Source organism: Artibeus jamaicensis, unplaced genomic scaffold (assembly GCF_021234435.1).
Source record: "Artibeus jamaicensis isolate MK-2021 breed Jamaican fruit bat unplaced genomic scaffold, CSHL_Jam_final contig_387, whole genome shotgun sequence".
Taxonomy (NCBI): Eukaryota; Metazoa; Chordata; class Mammalia; order Chiroptera; family Phyllostomidae; genus Artibeus; species Artibeus jamaicensis.
The window spans coordinates 10,847,331-10,868,083 of record NW_026521812.1 but is presented as its reverse complement, the minus strand read 5'-3'; the positions used below and the strand labels follow the sequence as shown (position 1 = coordinate 10,868,083).

Sequence of the window (20,753 nt, the reverse complement as noted above, 5' to 3'; positions counted from 1 at the left end):
CCTTCATTTCCCTCCACCCTGCACCCCCTGCCCCCACCATTCCCCCCTTTAGTTTATGATCATGTGTCTCACGTTCTTTAGATTCTATATTCCTATACTATTCTTGCCCTCCCCTCTATGTATTTTCTACCTACCATCTATGCTACTTATTTTCTGTACCTTCTCCCCCCTTCTCCTTCTCCCAGTCCCCTGTTGCTAACCCTCCATGTGATCTTTATTTCTATGTTTTCACTCCTGATGTAGCTGTCCTCTTAATTTGCTTCTGTTTTAGGCGTGGTTCTTAATAACTGTGAGTTTGCTGTGCTTTCACTGTTCATCTTTTTTATCTTCTCTTTCTTAGATAAGTCCCTTTAACATTTCATTGAATAAGGGTTTGGTGATGATGAACTCCTTGAATTTGAGAAGCACTTTATCTGTCCTTCCATTCTAAATGAAAGTTTTGCTGGATAGAGTAATCTTGGTTGTAGGTCTTTAGATTTCATGACTTAGAATACCTCTTTCCAGCCCCTTCTTGCCTGTGTGGTTTCTTTTGAGAAATTCGCTGACAGTCTGATGGGAACTCCTTTGTAGGTGACTGTCCCCTTATCTCTTGCTGCTTCTAAGATTCTCTCCTTCATTTGAATCTTGGCTAATGTAATGATGATGTGCCTTGGTGTGTTCCTTCTTGGGTCCAACTTCTTTGGGACTCTCTGAGCTTCCTGGATTTCCTGGAAGTCTATTGCCTTTGCCAGATTGAGGAAATTCTCCTTTATTATTTGTTCAAATAAGTTTTCCACTCGTAACTGTTCCTCTTCCCCTTCTGGTACCCCTATAATTAGGATATTGGAGCATTTAAAGATGTCCTGGAGGTTCCTAAGTCTCTCCTCGTTTTTTTGAATTCTTGTTTCTTCATATTTTCCTGTTTGGTCATTATTTTTTCCTTCTGGTTCACTCCCTTGATTTGAGTCTGTTTCCTTTTCATCACTATTGGTTTCCCGTGCAATTCCCTTCATTTCAATTAGTTTAGCCTTCATATGTTCCTCTAATTTGTGACTAAAATCAACCAGTTCTGTGAGCATCCTGATCACCAGTGTTTTGAACTGTGCATCTGAAAGTTTGGCAATTTCTTCGTCGTTTAAAGTTATGGGCTCTAGGACTTTGAGATCTTCTTGAGCCATTTTTGGTCTGTTCGCGCCAATTAATTATGAGGAGCAGAGCCTTAGGTGTTTACCAGGGTGGGGCCGCCCAGGTCGCTGGGTTGTGACGCTGTGTGTGGGGGTGGGGTCAGAGTGGGAAAATGGCGGCCTCCTCTGCTGCCTCCAGCTGCTGGGGCCTGCTGGGTCCCATCTCACCGCCCACTCCCTCAAAGATCTATCTGCGCACGAATGCGTGACCACAGTCAACCCACCGCCCTGCGCCGTCTCTGGGTTCGTGGGTCACTCACTGGGTTGCTCACTGGGTCCACCCGTTGCAACCCCATGCCTGGGATCCACGCACCTGAGTCCATCTGACTGAGTTTTCCTGTGCAACCCCCCTCTGCTGGCTTCGCCCCTCTTACAGGTCAGGCTGAAGAATTTGTTGTTATCGGACTTCCGAAAAGTTCAATTTTCTGTGTTCTGGCTGTGTTTTCTGTTGCTAATATTTTGTTGTCTCTAAACTTGGTTGTGTGAGAAAGAACAACATCTCCACCTATACCTCCATGTTGGCGGAAGTCTATAAAAACATTTCTTGTAAAACATAATGCATGTTATTCTGGCAGCATCCTCATACATCTTGTGTTTACCATGTCTCCTGCTTGACTTAATCTTGTGTTGTTTTGTGCAGTAACGTGCTGCATAGACTTGTAACCTAGAAGCAATAGGCTGTACCATATAGCCTACGTGTGTAGTAGGCTATGCCATCGAGGTTTGTGTAAGTGCATTCTGTGATATCCCCACAAGGATGAAATTTGCCCAAGAATTCACTTTTCAAATGTGTCTTCATCATTAATCAGTGCATAACCGGTAAAAGTTACACAAAATTATGTAGCCTTACTCTATAAAAGTGACCTTTTTAATATTCTAACAAGATTAAATTCTTAAAATGCTTGAATTTTTGTAGGAACTTTTCAGATTCATTGTGTAAATTCAAGTTATTCCCTTGGCTCTAGCTGTGAATAATCAGTGATTGGTGAAAATGTATTAAAATTGCCCCTTTACACAAGAGTGTTTAAGTGATTTTGATACTCCTAAAGAGATTCTCTAAGTGCTCTGATGCTGAGAATTTATATATAATCATTGTCAAATACAGCATAGTGCAGTATTTAATAGCTAAAATTAGTAGTTGTCAATGGAGGCAAGTTATTAACATTCAGCATAAACTAGCCATTTGTAAACTTTAAATTATAGTGTATTTTTCTAAGTTATTTTACCTGAACTAGAGTGAGTGATATCCTCAGAAGTTTACATTACCCTATGTATTTAAGTGGTACTGAATAAACCTAGGCAACAGAAAATCCTAACACATAATATTTAATCTCCCTCTGTTTCTATAATCATAGAATCATTTTGAGGAAAGTAACTGAACAAGCTTTTAATACAACCTTCACTCGTAAATGGACATCCAAAGTTTACTTGGATATGACTAGCTGCAGGAATTCATCATTCAGAATACCACCCATTCCCTTTGAGAGCACTTGTTATCATTTGGCTTGCCATAATAACTTCCAGATAAATTCATGAGCTTGAATCTTTGCCTGCCTCTCTGGAGTTAACTATAAATAATTAGTCTGATCCTTCTGAATGTTTGTATTTCTTTAAATATTTTAAGGCAGTTATGAGGATCCTTCTGATTCCTTTCTCTTCCAGACAGGTCAACCCAAATTCTCTCAAGGTTACTCCTGTGGCATGGATTTTAGATCACATAACCCCCCTGGACACAGAGTCAGGATGCAATCTGAACAGTGTCTGTCAAGCACTAAAACATTCTGAGAGAAGACTGACTATAAGATACCTTAGGTGTGTGAGAAAATTACATGTCATGGAATTCCTATGTTCACTGCAAGAAAATAGCTGGTTATTTTATTATTTTTTTTATTGAAGTAGCTTAACAAAATCTACCTATACCTTAAAATCACACCACTATATTTTTCTCTGTGTGATTTCCGATTTCATATTGGATGTGCCAACATCTATGGTATAAATTCAGTGGCCCCTTGGCTTATGGCTATGAACAAGCACCTTGGAAGGGGAATTATTAAGCTATTCCTTTTCACAAGACTTCTCATGTTGCATACTCTTAAAAATAACCAATAAAAAAGGAATATTTTGATAGATGATGATGCCTTTCTAAGAAAAAAAGAACTGGAAGGAAGCACATCTTTTAAGTAAGAAGTGCTAAGCTATGGCTGTGCTGCTACAACATCAGTGTCATCTCTAGAATGAACTCCTATCTTGCCCACTACCCTACCTCTCTGTCTTTCTACCATTGCATCAATATGATCAAATTAGTTATTTTTTTCCCACGTTTGTGCCCTCAACTTATACTTCTGCCTTCACTTCTACTTCTGGGGAGAATGTTCTCTCTTCCTAAAGGATGCTAAGGAACTAAGTGCTCATCAATATAAAAATGGTAATGACTATTTTTCCATTTTCTAGTATTTTCTTCTAGGCAGTGACTTTTCATCCAGTAGCCTCTTGGCCTTGTATGTTTCAAAAGCTACAAAGTACTCCTAGGATATGACCCAAATGAAATAAGTACATGTACTTAAAGGTGATGTATTTAGACTAAGAGATTTATTTACATCTGTCTCCAAAAATTCTAAGCAGTATTGATCTTTGTACTTGCCAGGATATAATAAGACAAGAGACAAATCTTACCACTATAAAAAAATTATCTCACATGAATACAACTAAAATATCTGTGAAAGCTTCTTCATCCAAATGCAATGCTATTATAATTCCACTGTAAATTTAGGGTACAATGAGTTTTGGGTTCAATGTGGCAAACCATATAACAGGACATGTCAGGTAATATAATGCTGAGTAGGTTTCTGAATAGCATATGGAAATTTTTGAAATATACTGTATGAATTATGTGTCTACCATTTTTAAAATTTTAATACATTCTCCAAACCAAATATGATATTTTGGCAATGATTGATTAGGTGGCCAAGATAATTTCCTTAAAAGGTAACAAGTTCCAGTAGGAAAGCAGGAAAGCAGGAAAAAAATTTGAAACCTAGTTTCATCCTTAATAAAGACAGCTTGCTGCAGCTGTATATCCACACTGAGCCTCATTTTTTCTTCTGTTAAATAAGCATAGCAACCCCTACTTCTAAATGTCATTGTAGCATTTATTAGGCAGTGAACACATACATTTTATTTCCTTTCCTTTTTGAAGTACACATCGCTGCAAGTTTCTCAATAAGTTGCAAAACTCATATGCACCAAGAGATACTTATCTTCAAATTAAAGATTTATAGAGATCTTACAGAGAAATTTTCTGTTAAGTAGTATTTTATTTCATCTTCAGCTGTGGCCATTCTGAATAAATGAAAAATGACCATGCAGTCCATCCGTAACATTAACATTTGACTGATCTCTGTCTTGCTACTATTTTTTTTGGTCATTTTTAAAATAGACTGTTCTCTTCCAGAGAATGAATGATTCAGAAAGAAAGGACATAAAACTTTATTAGTATCTCTGGTAACAAAATAATGGATCCAAATGAGACTGGGCTCCCAGTTCAATTGTTACAAGTTAAAATCCTTGGAGACAAGCACAGATGCAATCCAAATCGGAATCTCTGACCTTGGGAAATACCAGCAGTGGGTTGCATATGTAGGCAGGATAAAGACTGGCAGTAGTGGTGGGGAACTACTGAGGAGGACATTTCATTGTTCCTTCAATGTCTCCAAGCCTTCAGTATCATCTATACCTTTGTGCCTCCATGCCAATGAAAACTCCACAATAATGTGCTTTAAAACACATAAAATGGTGGTCTTTCACTGAGTGCTAAAATGGAAGCAACATCTCTTGAAAGAGCTAATGTGTTCTATGCCTCCCTAAGCCCCCAGAGTGAATGCAGATCACTTTTGAAAGCTCTTAGGCAGGAAAGGAACACTCACAAAATGAAAAAGATACCTGCAGGGAGGGGACTCCTGGAAGGTGAGAAAACAGCAGGAAAAGCTGCCCGAAGAGGTTTCAGTACATGGAAAACTATAAAGTCAGTGAGGAGTTGATCTTTCATTATTGTAACCAGCTGAGAAAATTCTGCCTCTAGTATCTGCTTCTAAGGGTGTGAAAGAAAGGAAAAAAGACATTTCGCCAAACTTAGAGCCCACTCATAGATGATGGGTCCTTTCATTAGAAATTTTTTTAAAAAAGGCTTTTGATCCTGAAGGTTCAATTAACTTTAACATTACATGCAGGCTTCTTTATTAAATTTGTTTTTTTCCTTTCCTTCTTTTCATTTATCCTCCCTCCCTCCCTCCTTCCTTCTCTTTTTTCTCTTTTAGAACATTGCAAGTATCCTCTTAAAATAAAATTTATATTCCAGATGCAGATTTTCTTCTCCAGCTGAGAGTTACTATTAACTTCTTAAACAGAAACAGGGACTACATTGAGGCTTAACATATTCCTTTACGCATAAGAGGATAATTGACCAAGATAATATACTGTTGCCATTATCTATCTATCTATCTATCTATCTATCTATCTATCTATCTATACACACACACATACACACACACATATACATACACACATATGTGTGTGTCAACTATTATATATATATACATATACATATATGAGGTATTAAGGGGAATTTCACCCAAATGAAACTTTAGCAACGATGCTCAGGACACAGAGAGTACAGACCAAATGTGCAATAGTATAAAACACTGATCTCAACTAAGAAGGCAGTCAGGATAAGACTTACAACAGAAGAATGAAATACCTTCTTTGGAACACAGACAAGAAAACCTACTCTCAGGCTAGAAACAGAAACAATGAAAACATAGTATCAATGAATTTTAAGTATTTTATATTATTACATCTTCAGTGAATCTCTCTGCCTAATGGGAAGAAACAAACTTTGATTTAAAGAATCTAGCTGTTAGAAATCTATATACCATCAGACCTTTCTCATCTGTTTTTAGAGCTGTGTTTGTAATATTTTCCATGGTCAGAGAAATATTTTCTCAAATCATTTCTTGAATAACCAACAACAGAAACTAGCATTAGCCGTGGCATCATATTGAATTTATGATCCACAATCAGCCAAATCTCAGAGTTACCCATAGTTGGTTATTCTATAAGAAAGTAGGGTCACAAGTGTACACTTTAGACTCCATCTGTTTTCCTACTGTTTGTCATACAGTAGGATGAATCACATCTTTGAATTTTAGAGCTGGTAGATACGTACTTTCCTATGTCCTGGACTACATTCCTATATATGCTACATTCATTCAACCTATTAAAGTGCATTTGTAATTTTGCTTATCTTTCTAAAACCACATTTTCTCAGCTGATTCTTTCTGGCATCTTGAACAATATTATTTGCTTTCACTGATTCATATGTTACCAGGACAAATTTAGCAATGGGGTTTTTATATGTATAAGCAGATTTGCATAGATCTATGAGTGTATTAATAGAAAAAAACAGTTACATTTAGGGTTAGAATATTAACTTCTCCATCCAGGAATAAGCCATGAATGGTGATGATTTTAAAGAATTTTTCAGGGTTTCCTATGAATTGGTATCCATGTGTGGATATTAACCATGAGATATAACACGATGCTTTATGGTAATATATTAAACTTTAACCCAGTGTGTATTGGTTGTAAATAAATTAGAGTTTATTGAAAAATATTGATTTTTGGTGTCAAAGCCTTGCCCACTACCCCAACTCCTGCCTCCATAGATGATTATGTAATATCATTCAATCAGAGTTTCCTAACTATGTCTTTCATTCCTAATAACTAAGTATACATGTTTTATTAATATAAATATGTTGATCCCCCCAGAGTATTTCTGCTGTTGTTAAAAACTGCTTTTTTCCATTAAATGTGTTTGCTTGGCATTCCTCCAATGTTGTCACCAGAAGAAGTATGTTTTAAGGTAATAAGAATGCTGATGTGTTCCCATTCTTACTCTCCAAGTATTGAAAGCAGTGGTCCTGGTCCTAACCTCCTTGGACCATTATAGAACTCAGCAGAATAGTCTGGGGTGACTAAGGTCAAGCACTTGGGTTTTATGACATTGTGTCATCACCCCTCTAATGATTATTGTTTAATACAGCACCTGTACTGGACTCATTATATTTTCTGCTACAGGAGAAAATGCTACAGGAGACTTGATTATGTTTATTGCGATTATCCTTGGTTCATGTTAGTGCCTTCCCTGTCACTGATCAAAAACCTTTCAATAAGCTAGGATGTTTGATTTAGCATTTAGGTGCAGACTGTTGGCCTATCCAAGCCCGGCCAGGCCAGGCCCCAGTTAGAGTTCCCATCGCTAGAAGGCTGACTCACCAGAGTCCACAGGCATCCCACTCTCCGAGGACCTGTGCATGGGCTGTCCACACTTGCCCTTATATACTTGCCCAATGCTTCCTTGTATAGTTACACGTTTTCTTTATTTTTTGTCCCCCAAAAGAGACAATAATATCCCTATAATATTAGGGATAACATTTTATATCTGTTTATATCTGATATTGTTTTACTTAATTATGGCTTGGTAGAGTGCTTTGCACATAGTATAGGAAAAATTAATATCTGTTAGTAACTATGCTGATAACTACAACCTAAAAGGCATTTTCTAGTGTTTCATATAGTAACTAAGCAGTCTAGAAATGGGAATGTATCAATTTTCAATATACTCCAGGAATCTAAAAAACTATTTGAGATGTTTAAAACTGCAACTCAAAACCTCTCACTCGCAGCCTCCACCTTCTGAATTTTCCACTACAGCCTCCACTGCTTACTCTCAGAACAGATACACACAGGTATGCTCTTCCTCAAATGTTATAACCTGTGAAAGTAAGTTTTAGCTTTCCATGAAAATTCTCGAGATATTATTAGTATCATTTTCCCATTTACTTGTCAACTATTTTTTTTGGTCAAATGCTTATTATTTATTGAGCAATTAGGCTTCTTATGTTGACCTGAATGCATATAACCCCTGTCAGAAACCACATTTTAGTACTAATAACAGCTTTTATGTGACACATCAAACCCTGTTATTCTGAAAAATGGCATCATCAAGAACAGGGCCCTTTAATCTGAACTTTTTAAAGACTTACCAAGAGAGACAAATAAGTATATTCATGGGATTTTTTTGTCACTATACTAATCTGAACAAATAATTATGAAAATTTTTTTGATATAATAGTTTTTGAAACTTAGAATTCTGAGCCCATTTTGTGTGTTTTTCAAAATAAATCACCCAGAATACATAAGATTTGGTTTGTGGTTTTCCGCTTTGTTTTGTATTATGGAAACTAGTTCTTTGTTTCAAAAGTCCTTACTATTTTGAAATCAAAATGATAAATCTGTAGAAATTAACTGACTGATTATGCATGGTATATATCATGCTCAGGAATGTCTGTTAAACTTAAAAAGGGGCTTCAAGAAGACCTTTATATTGTTTGTTTTACAACAGAGAATTTATATTTTGTGTTTAAAATAACACAGCCATTGTTAGTCGATGATTGTTCTTGTCAATCTAATTTGGCGTACAAGGAAGAAGGACACTTTATTCAGTGCAAACAGCTCAACTGTGATACAGCATGGCTGTGAGGCATCACTGCTGTGTAATAGTTCTCTAATGCTACAAGGTGGCCAGCACCACGCACAGCTGGCCAAGAGGCAGCCCAGCCACTCAGGCAGCCTAGCTGCTCAGCTTTGGTTCTGCTTTGCCCCAGCTAGAAGTCTGTCACAGAAACATTAATGTACAGTCTTCAGCTGCAGGTAGCTGGTCTATACAGACAGAAGTACCAGTTTCTGATCCCTGATTGGTCAGTATAGGGGACCACTCTTATTGGTTACAACAGAGCCACTCCAATTGGTCAAAGCTATGATTGGATAGGGAAAGCTTTGGTCTTTTTTTTAAAAATATTTTATTTATTTATTTTTAGAGAGAGGGGAAGGGAAGGAGAAAGAGTGGGAGAGAAACATCAATGTGTGGTTGCCTCTCTTGAGTCCCCTGCTCGGAACTGGCCTGCAACCCAGGCATGTGCCCTGACTGGGAATCAAACCGCGATACTCTGGTTCGCAGGCCGGTGCTCAATCCACTGAGCTACGCCAGCCAGGGGGGAAAGCTTTGGTCTTATTGGTTGAAATAGTTCTCCAGGAGCTTCTTTGTAAAAACTAGCTCAGATGGCAGAAACAGCACAGGCCTGCAGTTGAGCAGCACAAAGGCAGGCAGTCTAGTGGCTCAGAGGCTTCTCTGTAAAGGGAAGCTTGTGTGAGAGACCCTGACACAGAAGTGGCTGCTAAGATCTGCTTTTTGTTTATGTTTGAATCCACATAGCCACCAGGAGCCCATCTCAGTCCTCAGAGTTCACAAGATGCACATACACACAGAGACTTTTGTAAATAAGAACATAAGATTATGCCAGGAATAACAGAGTTAATGATTGCTGGTTGAAGATATGCACTTACATTTCATTCTGAATTTCTTCCAGACAATATTAAAAAAAAAAAACTGATAAACTCACAATAAAAAGAGAAGAAAAGGAGGGAAATGGACAAAAGAGACATCAGCAGTTTTAAGAGATAAAAAGTAGATGGAGGATTGGTATGTGATTTAGCAATATGGGAAAAGCTTAAAAACCATAAACGTGGAGGATGGTTCCAATGTACAGATTTGACCTACAAAACCCTTGCAAAGTCGGTATTTAAAAGTGGAAGAATTAGAAGACTGAGATAGAGGACTGAAAAGGGGAATGGATTGAATATATGTTCAAGAACAGTTAGGCTATCCTAGGCTTGCTCTTTACTTTACATGCCCAGGCTTCTCCTCTGGACAAGTGAGACTCTTATGGTACAAGCAGGCATGGCTAAGTTTCTGATAACATGAGGATTAAATTAAAAATAATGCAAACTTAAAAAAATCTGCATACTATGTAGCAAGACCACCAACTCCTCAGTTTAGCCTAAGGATCCTGCAGTCGGGTATCTACCCTATAAGTAAATTGGAAGACCCAGAACAAAGTTCTACAGAGTCCCAAGGCCTAGTACACAGGAGGCACTGCCTGGTCATCATATGTGAAGGATACCAGCTGACCAGCCCACTGACATATAAAAAACTGCCAATCAAGTTTTAGTTTCTCTTTTTTTGATATGAAACAACCAATGATCACCAGACTTTTAAGGAAACTTTCCAACAATAAGGTCAGAGACAAAACAAACATAAAAGAAAATCTTTAGGGCATTCCACTCTCTGTGCCCTCGGTTGGGATTGCTCTTTCCCTTGTTTGCTGTCTTCGCTCCTATCATGTTATTCTGGACTCATTCAAATACAAATGAATAAAAGAGATCTTTTCTTACCATTATATCTAAAAGTCACACTTGTCCCACCACCCAATTTTTTGTCATTCTATTCCTTTACTCATATTTATTTTCTTTATATATGAATCACTACGTAGATATTTTTATATTCTTACACATATGTTCTCAATTTCCCCCACTTTAAAATGACCACCCATAAGGGTAGAAGCATTTACTTTGGGACATAGTAGACCCTTGATAATTTTTTTGAATATTATTTATTTATCTACTTTTTATAGAGTAAAAATAAATAACTTTGGTAAATCCAAAACAATGTGGGAAACAAAATTTTAAAACAATTATAATGCAGAGAACTAAGAAAACTTATTTCCAAGAAGCAATTAAAAAATGTTAGCTATATAAAAGCAACAATTAGAAAGAATAACTAACTCTTAAGGTTTCAAAATATTAAAAAATAAAAATTTAATTTAATGTAAGATTGGGAAGACTTGGTAAAGAAAATCTCCAAGAAAGTTAAGAAAATTATAAAATATAAACAACAGGGAAGAAAAGTAGTAAGTGAAAGATTAAGTCTGGAAGTCAAATGTCTGCCTTACAGAACTCCTATAACAATAGTAGAAGGAATGATGAAAGATATGATGTAAGATATTTTCGAAATTGGAAGGGAAAGCTCTCCAGGTGCTCTACAAACACAAGGAAAAGGAAAATCATGAAGGTACTTACAGAATTTCGAAACTGCAGCTAGAAATTAAGATTTTTCTGCAGAGATAATTTTCAAAACTTTAATATGGAAGCAAAATAAATTATAGAATATATATACATTTTGAAATCTAAAAAATTTATATTATTAATGAATATGTACATATTTAGTTAAGCTACAAAAAAACTGTCATGAGAATAATAATATGAAAATAATGATAGTAATTATCCATGAAGAGGGAAATGATATATAGGAATACAGAGAAGATGTCATTTATGTGTATAAAATTCTATTTAAAAATGACTGCAAGCAAATATAGCATAAGATTTAATGAGGCTGAGTCGTGGGGTGGGTATAATGATATTTTTATAATGTCTCCACAGTTTTGATATTTTTGATATATATCACTATTTAAAACAAAATGATACATGAAAACAAAAGTAAGAAAATAGATTACACAAAATGTTGCAGGAAACAAAACAACATATTTCTTAATTGTATTAATGAAAAATAGAAGATAATTGAAAAATATCCACTCAGTTATGTTGGAAATAATTTTTAACAAAGGAGCACATATCCAGGTAAAATATCAACCAATTAATATAAGCATAGGATGAAAACACTTGAGACTTAAAAGTATTCACCTAGTCTTAAGAAACTAGTGAATTATGCAGTTGGTGAAGCAAGCAAGCAAATCACATAAGAGAAAGATATGAGAGCTGTTAAGAAAAAAAGTATACTGAACACTTGTTAAAATTGGCAAGACATGTTTTGTTTTAACTACTGCTACACAGTAAGATCTCTTTACTAGAAAGAGATTTTAGTGTAGAACTGAGCTCAACTCCAAGTTAAACAAGCAAGAACTTCATCCAAGACTTTATTCAAGACGATTGCAATAGGAGAGTAAAATTAAACTTCAGTCCACTGAAGCAAAAGTTGGGAGGATTTTTAATACCAGGGTTAGCTAATGGAAAAGTACTAGAGGACATTTGAGAGGTGAGAGTGTTAGTCAATATGATTAGGCCATCTGTGTTTGTCAATTATCTCTTCTCAAAAGCAAGCTTCTGTCCATTCATAATTACATTTCAAAGGGGTGGCTCCCAGGACCTTGAGAAAGACATTCCTACATTTTAGAAATTTACATCTCCAAGGAGCATGGAAAGAATTTTCAATTGCGACTGTTCTAAAGAAAGTGTTCGAAGGAAAAAAGTCAGCAGCCTATACACAGGAAAAAAAAACATGTTAGTCAAGCTAAGAGGAATGTTAAGTCATCTTAGTCAACTCAGGAAACTGAGGATCCAACCTCAGAGACAAATAATGATGTTAGGTGAAGTCCCACTTCCAATTTTATGCATCAACTGCATGGAGCCTGATGGAAGCAGAAGCCTGTACGATTCTAGGTCAGAGGTCCCAGCAAAAGAACAAGCAAACAAACAGAAGAATTGATTGGTTCTGAAGTGTTAGAACATGTAGAAATTAATATTGAATGACTTCTCACAGTTCTTTAAAAAGAAATAATGACAGGTATGCTTAGACAGTGAAAAATATGCCACAAAAATATGTAAAGAAATCAATAATAGACAGATAAAGGGAAAATCCCAAAACACTTGGAGATTAAGCAACACATTTCTGAATAACACGAGTTAAAAAAGAAATCTCAAGAGCAACTAAAACTTATTTTGAACTAAATGAAAAATAAAAATATAACATACTATTCTTTGTAGGATTCAGTGAAAGCAGTGTTTAGAAGGACATTTATAGAATTGAGTGCATATACATAAAAAGAACAAAATTCTAAAATCAATAACCCAACCTTCTACCTGAAGATACTAGGAAAGAAAAGAGCATTTTAAATCTAAAGCAGAAAAAGAAAATAAATAATAAAAATGAGGGTGGAAATACAAAATTGAAAATAGAAAAGCAATTATCAATTATCGATAAATCCAAAATTAGTTCTTTGAAAATATTAATAAAACTGATAAGCCTTTAACCAGGCTAAAACAAAATTGGAGAAGACACAAATTACTAGTATCAGAAATGAAAAAGGGATTATTACTATAGATCCCTTGGGCATTAAAAGGATAATGAAGGAATATTATTAATACCTCTACACTCACAAATTGATAACCTAGAGGAAATAGACAGATTCCTTTAAAGATACAATCTGCCAAAACTTACAGAAGAAGAAACAACTTGCATAGGGCTGTATCTATTAAAGAAATTGAATTGATGACTTTCCCAAACAAAAAGCACCTGGCCCAGATGGGTTCACTGGCAAATTCTACCAAATATTTAAGAAACAAATTATATTAATTTTCTGCAATCTCTTTCAGGTGATAGAATTATATAGAAAACTTTCTAACCTATTCTATGAGTCAAACATTAAAATAATAGCAAAATTTGAGAAAGATATTGCAGAAAAGAAAACTACAAATAAATACCTCATATGAATGTAGATGCAAATATCCTCAACAAAATATTAGAAAAATGAATCCAACAATGAACAAAAAGAGTTACACACCACACCCAGTTGGATTTATCTCAGGTATAAAAGACTTGTTCAACATTCAAAAATCAATTAATGTAACCAAAAGGTGTGGGAGCTTTTTTGTTGTTATTGATCACTTAGCAGGTAGCTCAAGCCACAGGCTTTATTTTGAGACTTATCAAACCCGAGTCAGACACTAACTAGCCTGCTGTATCTCCCAGGTTCCAAGGGATACCTTGAAGCCTCTCCCACTTAAGCTTGAAAGGAAGAGAAATTACCCTTATTGCTCCCCATCACCTTACAGAGGTGATGAGGCTCACAGCACAGCTCTCTCCAAAGACTATATTTCCTAATCTTCAAATTTGCTGTTCACTTTAGCTCAACCCTGTCACATTTTCAGTGTAAGTGAGTAGTTCAAAGTCACAAAACTTGCTTTAAGGTATATTTTTCTTTCTTCTACTTTTTATTGAATTTATTGGCGTGACACTGGTTAATAAAATTATAGAGGTTTCAGGCACACAATTCCAAAACACCTCATCTTTACACTGTATTGAATGATCACCATCCCAAGTCAAGCCCCCTTCCATCACCACTTATTTTCTATGCAAGATCTACCTAGTCAATCCAGCACTTCATTGGAGTGAGAGTGGTTGGCATCTCTTATCTTGTGGCTCTGTCACTGAGACCCAGGTAATTCCTTTTTTCTTACCACTGACCCTCTTTGTTAGAATTCATCTTCCCTTATGACTTTTACTGACTAATAGAATGACTTCAATGCACTTCTTTTCACCATTTTATTCTTGGAAAACATTTGTCTATGTGCTATCAATAGTTTCATGTTTGTATATCTGATTACAAGTTAAGTGGAAAACCTATGCCTTTTGTTGCATTTATAGCTGCACATGAATATGCTGCACTTCAGCTAAAGAGTTGTTGACTTATTTTCTCCACCCTGCAATAGTTTACTAATGATATTTCTTAAGAAATGTTATGGCTAATTTATAGTGCAAGTGGACAAGATTGCAAAGACCCAGGAAAAATTGCTAAAATAATAGGAAGAGGAAGGGGAATAAAGTAACATTATGTTTTAATAGGTAAAGATCTTACAAATTTTAGTATTAGCCACAACATTATGTTAAATTTTGTTGAACTGAAGCAGTACTTTAATATCTTAAATGGGCAAAAGGTGAATATTCTTAGAGAAAGAAAAATAGATTTAAAATAAGATGAACTTCACTTGGAAATAAATTATACCCTTTATACTATGTACAAGTCCTAAGAAGTAAGAGCTCTTTAGTTTTACAATTGATGTAACTCGGTGATAATTTTACAAATAAATATATTTATGTTGTAGTCAGTAAACCTTCATAAGTAGAATCCATGGATACATAATTTTCAGGCAGAACTCATAGTTTCACTTTAGATGATTTTTTTCCTATAAAATAGAATAAGAGGAGAGAGGGAATCATATTTCCAAAACGGAACCTCAGAACAAGCCAGTCCAAATAAGCTAACTAACATTTATAAAGTAATTCTCATCCTTATAAATTGCCTTCTTGCAGGAAACAGACCTTATCCTGACTTTTAATATTTCAATGCACCGATCTTGGTGGATGGAGAATGGACCAGGATGTACGGTGACATCAGTGACACCTGCCCCAGACTGGGCCCCAGAAGACCATCGCTACATCACGGTCTCAGGGTGTCTTCTGGAGTACCAATACATAGAAGTGGCTCATAGTTCCCTCCAGATTGTCCTCGCAGTAAGTGTTCACAGCCAACCCCTCTTCTTAGTGCTTCTGGAATTGTTTTATTTCTGCGCAGTCTCAGTGCACACAAATGGAATATTCAGGGAACATGTGGCTATTTGCTTTTTCCTAATTAATGCAACTTTCATTTTATAGGGATTTTGAGGTTAAGTCTTGCTCTAGACTGAGTGCATTGATTATTTCCAGCAATTACTAAACAGAATTTGTGCAACTTCAGCATTTTATATAAGAAATCCAACCAGTTAAGGTTGGATCATTTGGCTTTTGGTAGACTTTTCCAAAGACTCTGAAGGGAAGGTCAGAGAGTTTTCACATCCAACATGCTGTAATACCCAAATTTATAAGGTTTCAATGGGTAGTCTCCCTCTCCCACTGCGCCTCTTTCTGTGTGTACTTTCAGTCCTCAAACTCCTCCTTTGCCCTATCTTCTTCTTCCTAGGTTTCTCCCAAAGTGTCACTCATCACCTTTATCCCTCCCTCTCTTTCAAAACAATTCCCTTTTCTATAAATTTCAGTTCTAGGAAAATCATGCCCTCCTTTTTCACAGAATTCTACTGATAAAGAACTCTCCTAGCTCCTTTTTGTTTATGTATTTGTAGAACATATTTGTACAATACATGCCTATGTTATATAAAACACTATTTTATATTGCATCACTAGGACAAAGATAAGAGCAATACTTATTTCTCAGGAAAAACTTCTACTGAAGCTAAAGAAATAATTGTGTGGGATTTATAAAATTAAGGCAACTTTATTATACATTTCTCCATTTATTTATTACAGATCTGTATGTGCCAATCCCTATACTTTCCTCAGACTCCATGTAGATCTGCAATTAACGTGCATAGTCTTAAAATTGTTAACAAATAATGCAAGTGTGATATGCTTTTTACCTTTTCCTTCAGTTAATTACTATGGGAATGATATTAAATATGCATATACATCACAATAGGCTAAGAATGCTGTTCTAGGAAGCACTTTCCAAATCTCTGGGACTGCAAACCACAATGGTTTATTCTTCTGAGTCAGCAGGAAGTTCCCCCATGACTGTTACCAAGCAAACAAGGCAGTAAGCAGCCGCCATCTGAGTCATTGTGGGTGGCCACACGAGAGAACAAAGATAAATGTGGCAAAAACTGCTCCTCCGTGACAGGAGATCCTCGATGTTCCGAACTAGTCACACAGTCTCAGCCAATCCCAAGATGGCCAGAAGAAAGGGGGGACTGTAAATATGTGTAAACCAGAATAAATTATTTCCAGAATATTTGAATTATGTTCTTAGTTTAGGTGCTGAATGATTTCCCTCAAAATGTTCTATCTGAGACACTTCTTAATAAACAAACTATTCTATAATATCTTTAACATCTAAAAATGATCATTTTCATTATCTTGAAATAAAGATTAGTTAGATTCAATGGGATGGAAGTAGTCATTTCATTACTTGAAATCCATTTAGATGAAGTATTCATGCTCTTATGTTATAAGTAAAATATTTCCAGTTTTAGGGGACAGATAAAACATCATCATATATGTATTAGAGAGTGGTTGCACATAAATGTTTCTTGATTTGGAACTTCCCTTTGTACTATACTCCAACATTTTGGGGAGCTTCCATCTATGTATCAAGAATGCAATAAAGATAGAGCATATGCCTGGATAGTTATATGTGACTATTTTAGATTATTAGTCAAAATAATGTGTGTATATGTATATATATATAATATATATTGTGTATATTATATATAGATTTATTAAACACCACATAAAATTGTGGCTCGCATGTAATTTTCTAAAAAATACATTTGGAGAGGGAAGCATACGTTGAGGCTCACATATTGCCCAAAGAAAAAGTATTTTTACATAAGTAAAAACCATCTGAATAGGCAAAGTGACTATAGTACAAAGAAGACAGACAGAGTGTCCATAAGGGCAAATATAAGTGGTATTTTAAGCTTCTGGTTCTCAATTCTGTCTGCATTGCCCCTCAAATGAGGGGAGAAATTGTTTGAACGAGCTAACCCAGGATGTAGTATTTTTACATCTCCAGTTTCCACCTTTTTTTCTGTCCAGGGTGCGTTCTTCTTCCCCAACGCCTGCCGCCTGTGCATCACCTTAGTCATTTAGTTAGTAACCATGTACCCAGGGCTGTTGCTTGGAGATCAGTATTCTTTTTGTCTTTTGAGTTGTTTTTGTCTCATCAGTATTGGGCTGAAAGTATCTGTTGTGCAGAAACTTAGCAAATCTTAACTAGCTAGTTTTACAGTGCAAATCAAAATGAGGCTTACTTATCTTGAACATTTGGCTTTACCTAGATGGGAGCCTTCCAACTGCATTTTCCTGTACTCATTCTGATCACTGTGCTGTGATGATTAAGAGTTGAAATAATGTCTTCAATCTCTGATCCTCCCATTTTGGTGTTGCCCAAATCACCCCCCTGACAATCTAATGTTTACTTAAGTCCAGTCCAGTGAACACTACCTGGGCACTTGGCCTCTGCTGGCATCTAGAGAAACAAATGACAGATCTCTGACCTTGAGGATGTCACAGTAAAAAAATGACGTGAGGTTCCTAATGATTCAAAACAAGTGCAAATAGGCACTTTTCAGCGATGTGACAGACAGAAAATACAGTTTGTGCAGCTTGTGGCATGATCTTGGCTAGTTCATTCCATCCTGCTTTTTGTAAAGTCAGCTAAACTCTCGAGCTTCTCATTGTTTTCACTGGTCTTTGAAGCTGCCTTCTCTTCCAGGATACCTAGCTTAGATCTGCTTTCATAAATTGCTGCTCTTCCAGCTACTGCTCTTGATTAACTCCAAATCTCTCTAGCTCTTTCTCTACACCTTCCCTGAGCCTTTCTTTCACAGATTCCTGACCTCTGGCGTGCCTGTCACCCCATTGTTCGGTTTTCTGCCAATCAACTCCTAGCTGATTTTGAAATTAGCATTCACAAAGCCCTCATTTGCATTGTGCGTACATAAGATATTTCTTGTCTACAGCCAAAGGAAGAGGAGTTATCCATATAATTGGGAAGAGGGGCTATTAATCACACAGCTTCCAGCCAAGCAGAAAGCACTGCCAGAACACCATAATGATGAGCCAGGTGGGAGAATTTGAGCTCCCCTGCTCCAGCCGCATTTTCTTCTAGTTAGTATCAGACATCACATTCAAAAGGAATGCAGGTGTGCACAGTTCTAATAAAATCAGAAATTAAAAATAACCCACATTTATAAAATGGATCAAATAAATATGTATGGGGAGAGCCGGGGAGGGAATCAGCTAGAGAGACGGTGTGGTTCACCCCAGAAAAAATGAGCCAATTTCTTCAAATGTGTGATTGAACTGCACGGTTTACAAAATGTGTTCACGGGAATTAAATCTTTTAAATTGCGTAACAGTCCTGTGAGGGCAGCAGCACAGGTTAAAAGCCTTTCTTAAGATTTCTTAGCTAGTAAATAGGGAGGATGGACATGCTGACTTAAGTTTTTCTCTGGCACCAAGGATAGGAAATGGGTTCCAACCTGCATGCCAGCACTAGCTAATGGATAATGGATTCCTGAGGCCCCCAAATTCCTACTTGTTCAGTGGCAAAAAAAAAAACCCACAAAACCACCATGGTCAATTGGCTGTGTCGGCTGTGGGTAAGGGGAATGGAGGAATCTTTGCCTCATATTTGTAATGCATACATTACACTTCACTCCCTGGAACCAACACAATGAAAAGGGAGGTTGTTTTACAGATAAATGTAAATAAATGAAGCTTTCAAGAAAAACACTTATTGCAATGCCTGAGATTACTTTATGTTTTAAAATATGTTAAGATTCCAAATAATTAATTGGGAAAAAACCAAATATTTAATCTCTCTTTTCTCTAGCTACCTCCTCAGGACCAATATCTCTAAATTTAATGTAAACTTCTTCAACCAAAGTTGCTGGGAGTGTTTCCCTTTATTTCTTTGATTTCTTTTACTGCTGATACACTTCTAAGTTCTTACTGTTTTAGTGAGGTTGATTATTAATATTTTTAGGAGACCAGCAGAGGATATTGATAAAAAGGTAAATATTCTCACTATTTCCCACAGATACTAAAATTGGCTTAGCAACCAGAAACAGATTAGCAAGGAAGTCATAGAAGACTTTAGAATAAATATTAATACCTGATGCTGTCCTCAGGTCCCTTACCTAGTTCATCCTTTCATCCTTCAGTTACATCTATTCCCGATTCAGAAAAATATGTACCTTTTAGAGTTTATGCAATTATGGAAATTATTGTTTAACAGATTGTGGTAAAACTGCTTGAAGATATATATATAATTTTAGATGGATAGAGTCACATCTTTCCAACTATTCCCAGTTTATGATTAATATTTGCCATTTGGCTTGCTAAGACTTGCCTAAGAATAGTTGGAAAGATGGGTGAAGAAATTTTTAGAAATTTGCCTTTTAGTACTGCAGGGTCTAGCCAATCACATAGCTACCAGTCACCAAACACTGAATCTGTGCTTCTGTGCTCTGTCTACTGTATCTCCACACTAAAGAGTGAGGTGGTTTGGAGCTGGGACTGCAAACTGAGTCTTCTGACTCCCAGTTCACTGTCCAAGAGGTACAACAATTTTCTTCCTAGAACAAAACTACTTGCTGCCTGTGATGGAAAGGGACAGAGTGATAAAAACTCTGCTTCTTCCCAAGCTCTTGTACTAATTCAGTAGCCTTACTGCTTGGCATCAGATACTGCACACACTGCACCAACTCTGGTTTTCCTGGTTACTGAGATACACGGACATGGTTGTCAAAAGGTAGTAACCCAATAAACTAAATAAATGTGACTTGTCTTTCTGTAACATCAGAACAGTTTGTGTAAATAGTCACAAAAATATGGGAAGAAGAGCCAAACCACTGTTGCGAGTAGGGAATTTTTCCAGTGACAAAGTTGTTGAAATAGGAGAATGAAGGTAACACACAGAAACAGGAAAGGATATTTCTTGGCACAGTTTGGTCCTGCAAAACATCTAAACAGTACTTCACAAACTAATTTTGCACCTCCACTGCATTTATCCTTGAATAGTCAAAATGATCAAGACCCATTGATACTTCTAAAATAGGCACATGTTAACTTTATAACCATTCCCAGTTCCTCCCAAGGATATCAACCTTTTGGTGTCTCTGGGCTTCACAGGAAGAAAAAGAATTGTCTTGGGCCACACATTAAACACACAGACACTAACAAAAACTGATGAGCATTTTAAAAAAGGCTTCAAGTAAATTACAGTTTTGTATTGGGTTGCATTTACAGTCAGCCTGGGCCTCATGTAGCCTGCAGGCTGCAGC

At 36.4% G+C, this 20,753-nt stretch overlaps 1 protein-coding gene across 1 annotated transcript in view; it reads left to right on the top strand.

Moving 5' to 3' along the window:
• Positions 1-20,753, top strand: part of NKAIN2 (sodium/potassium transporting ATPase interacting 2) — an 887,037-nt gene that overhangs the window by 730,750 nt on the left and 135,534 nt on the right. The window contains exon 4 of the mRNA XM_053664749.1: positions 15,223-15,423. Coding sequence (XP_053520724.1) covers positions 15,223-15,423 — 201 coding nt within the window. The remainder of the gene's footprint in view (positions 1-15,222; positions 15,424-20,753) is intronic.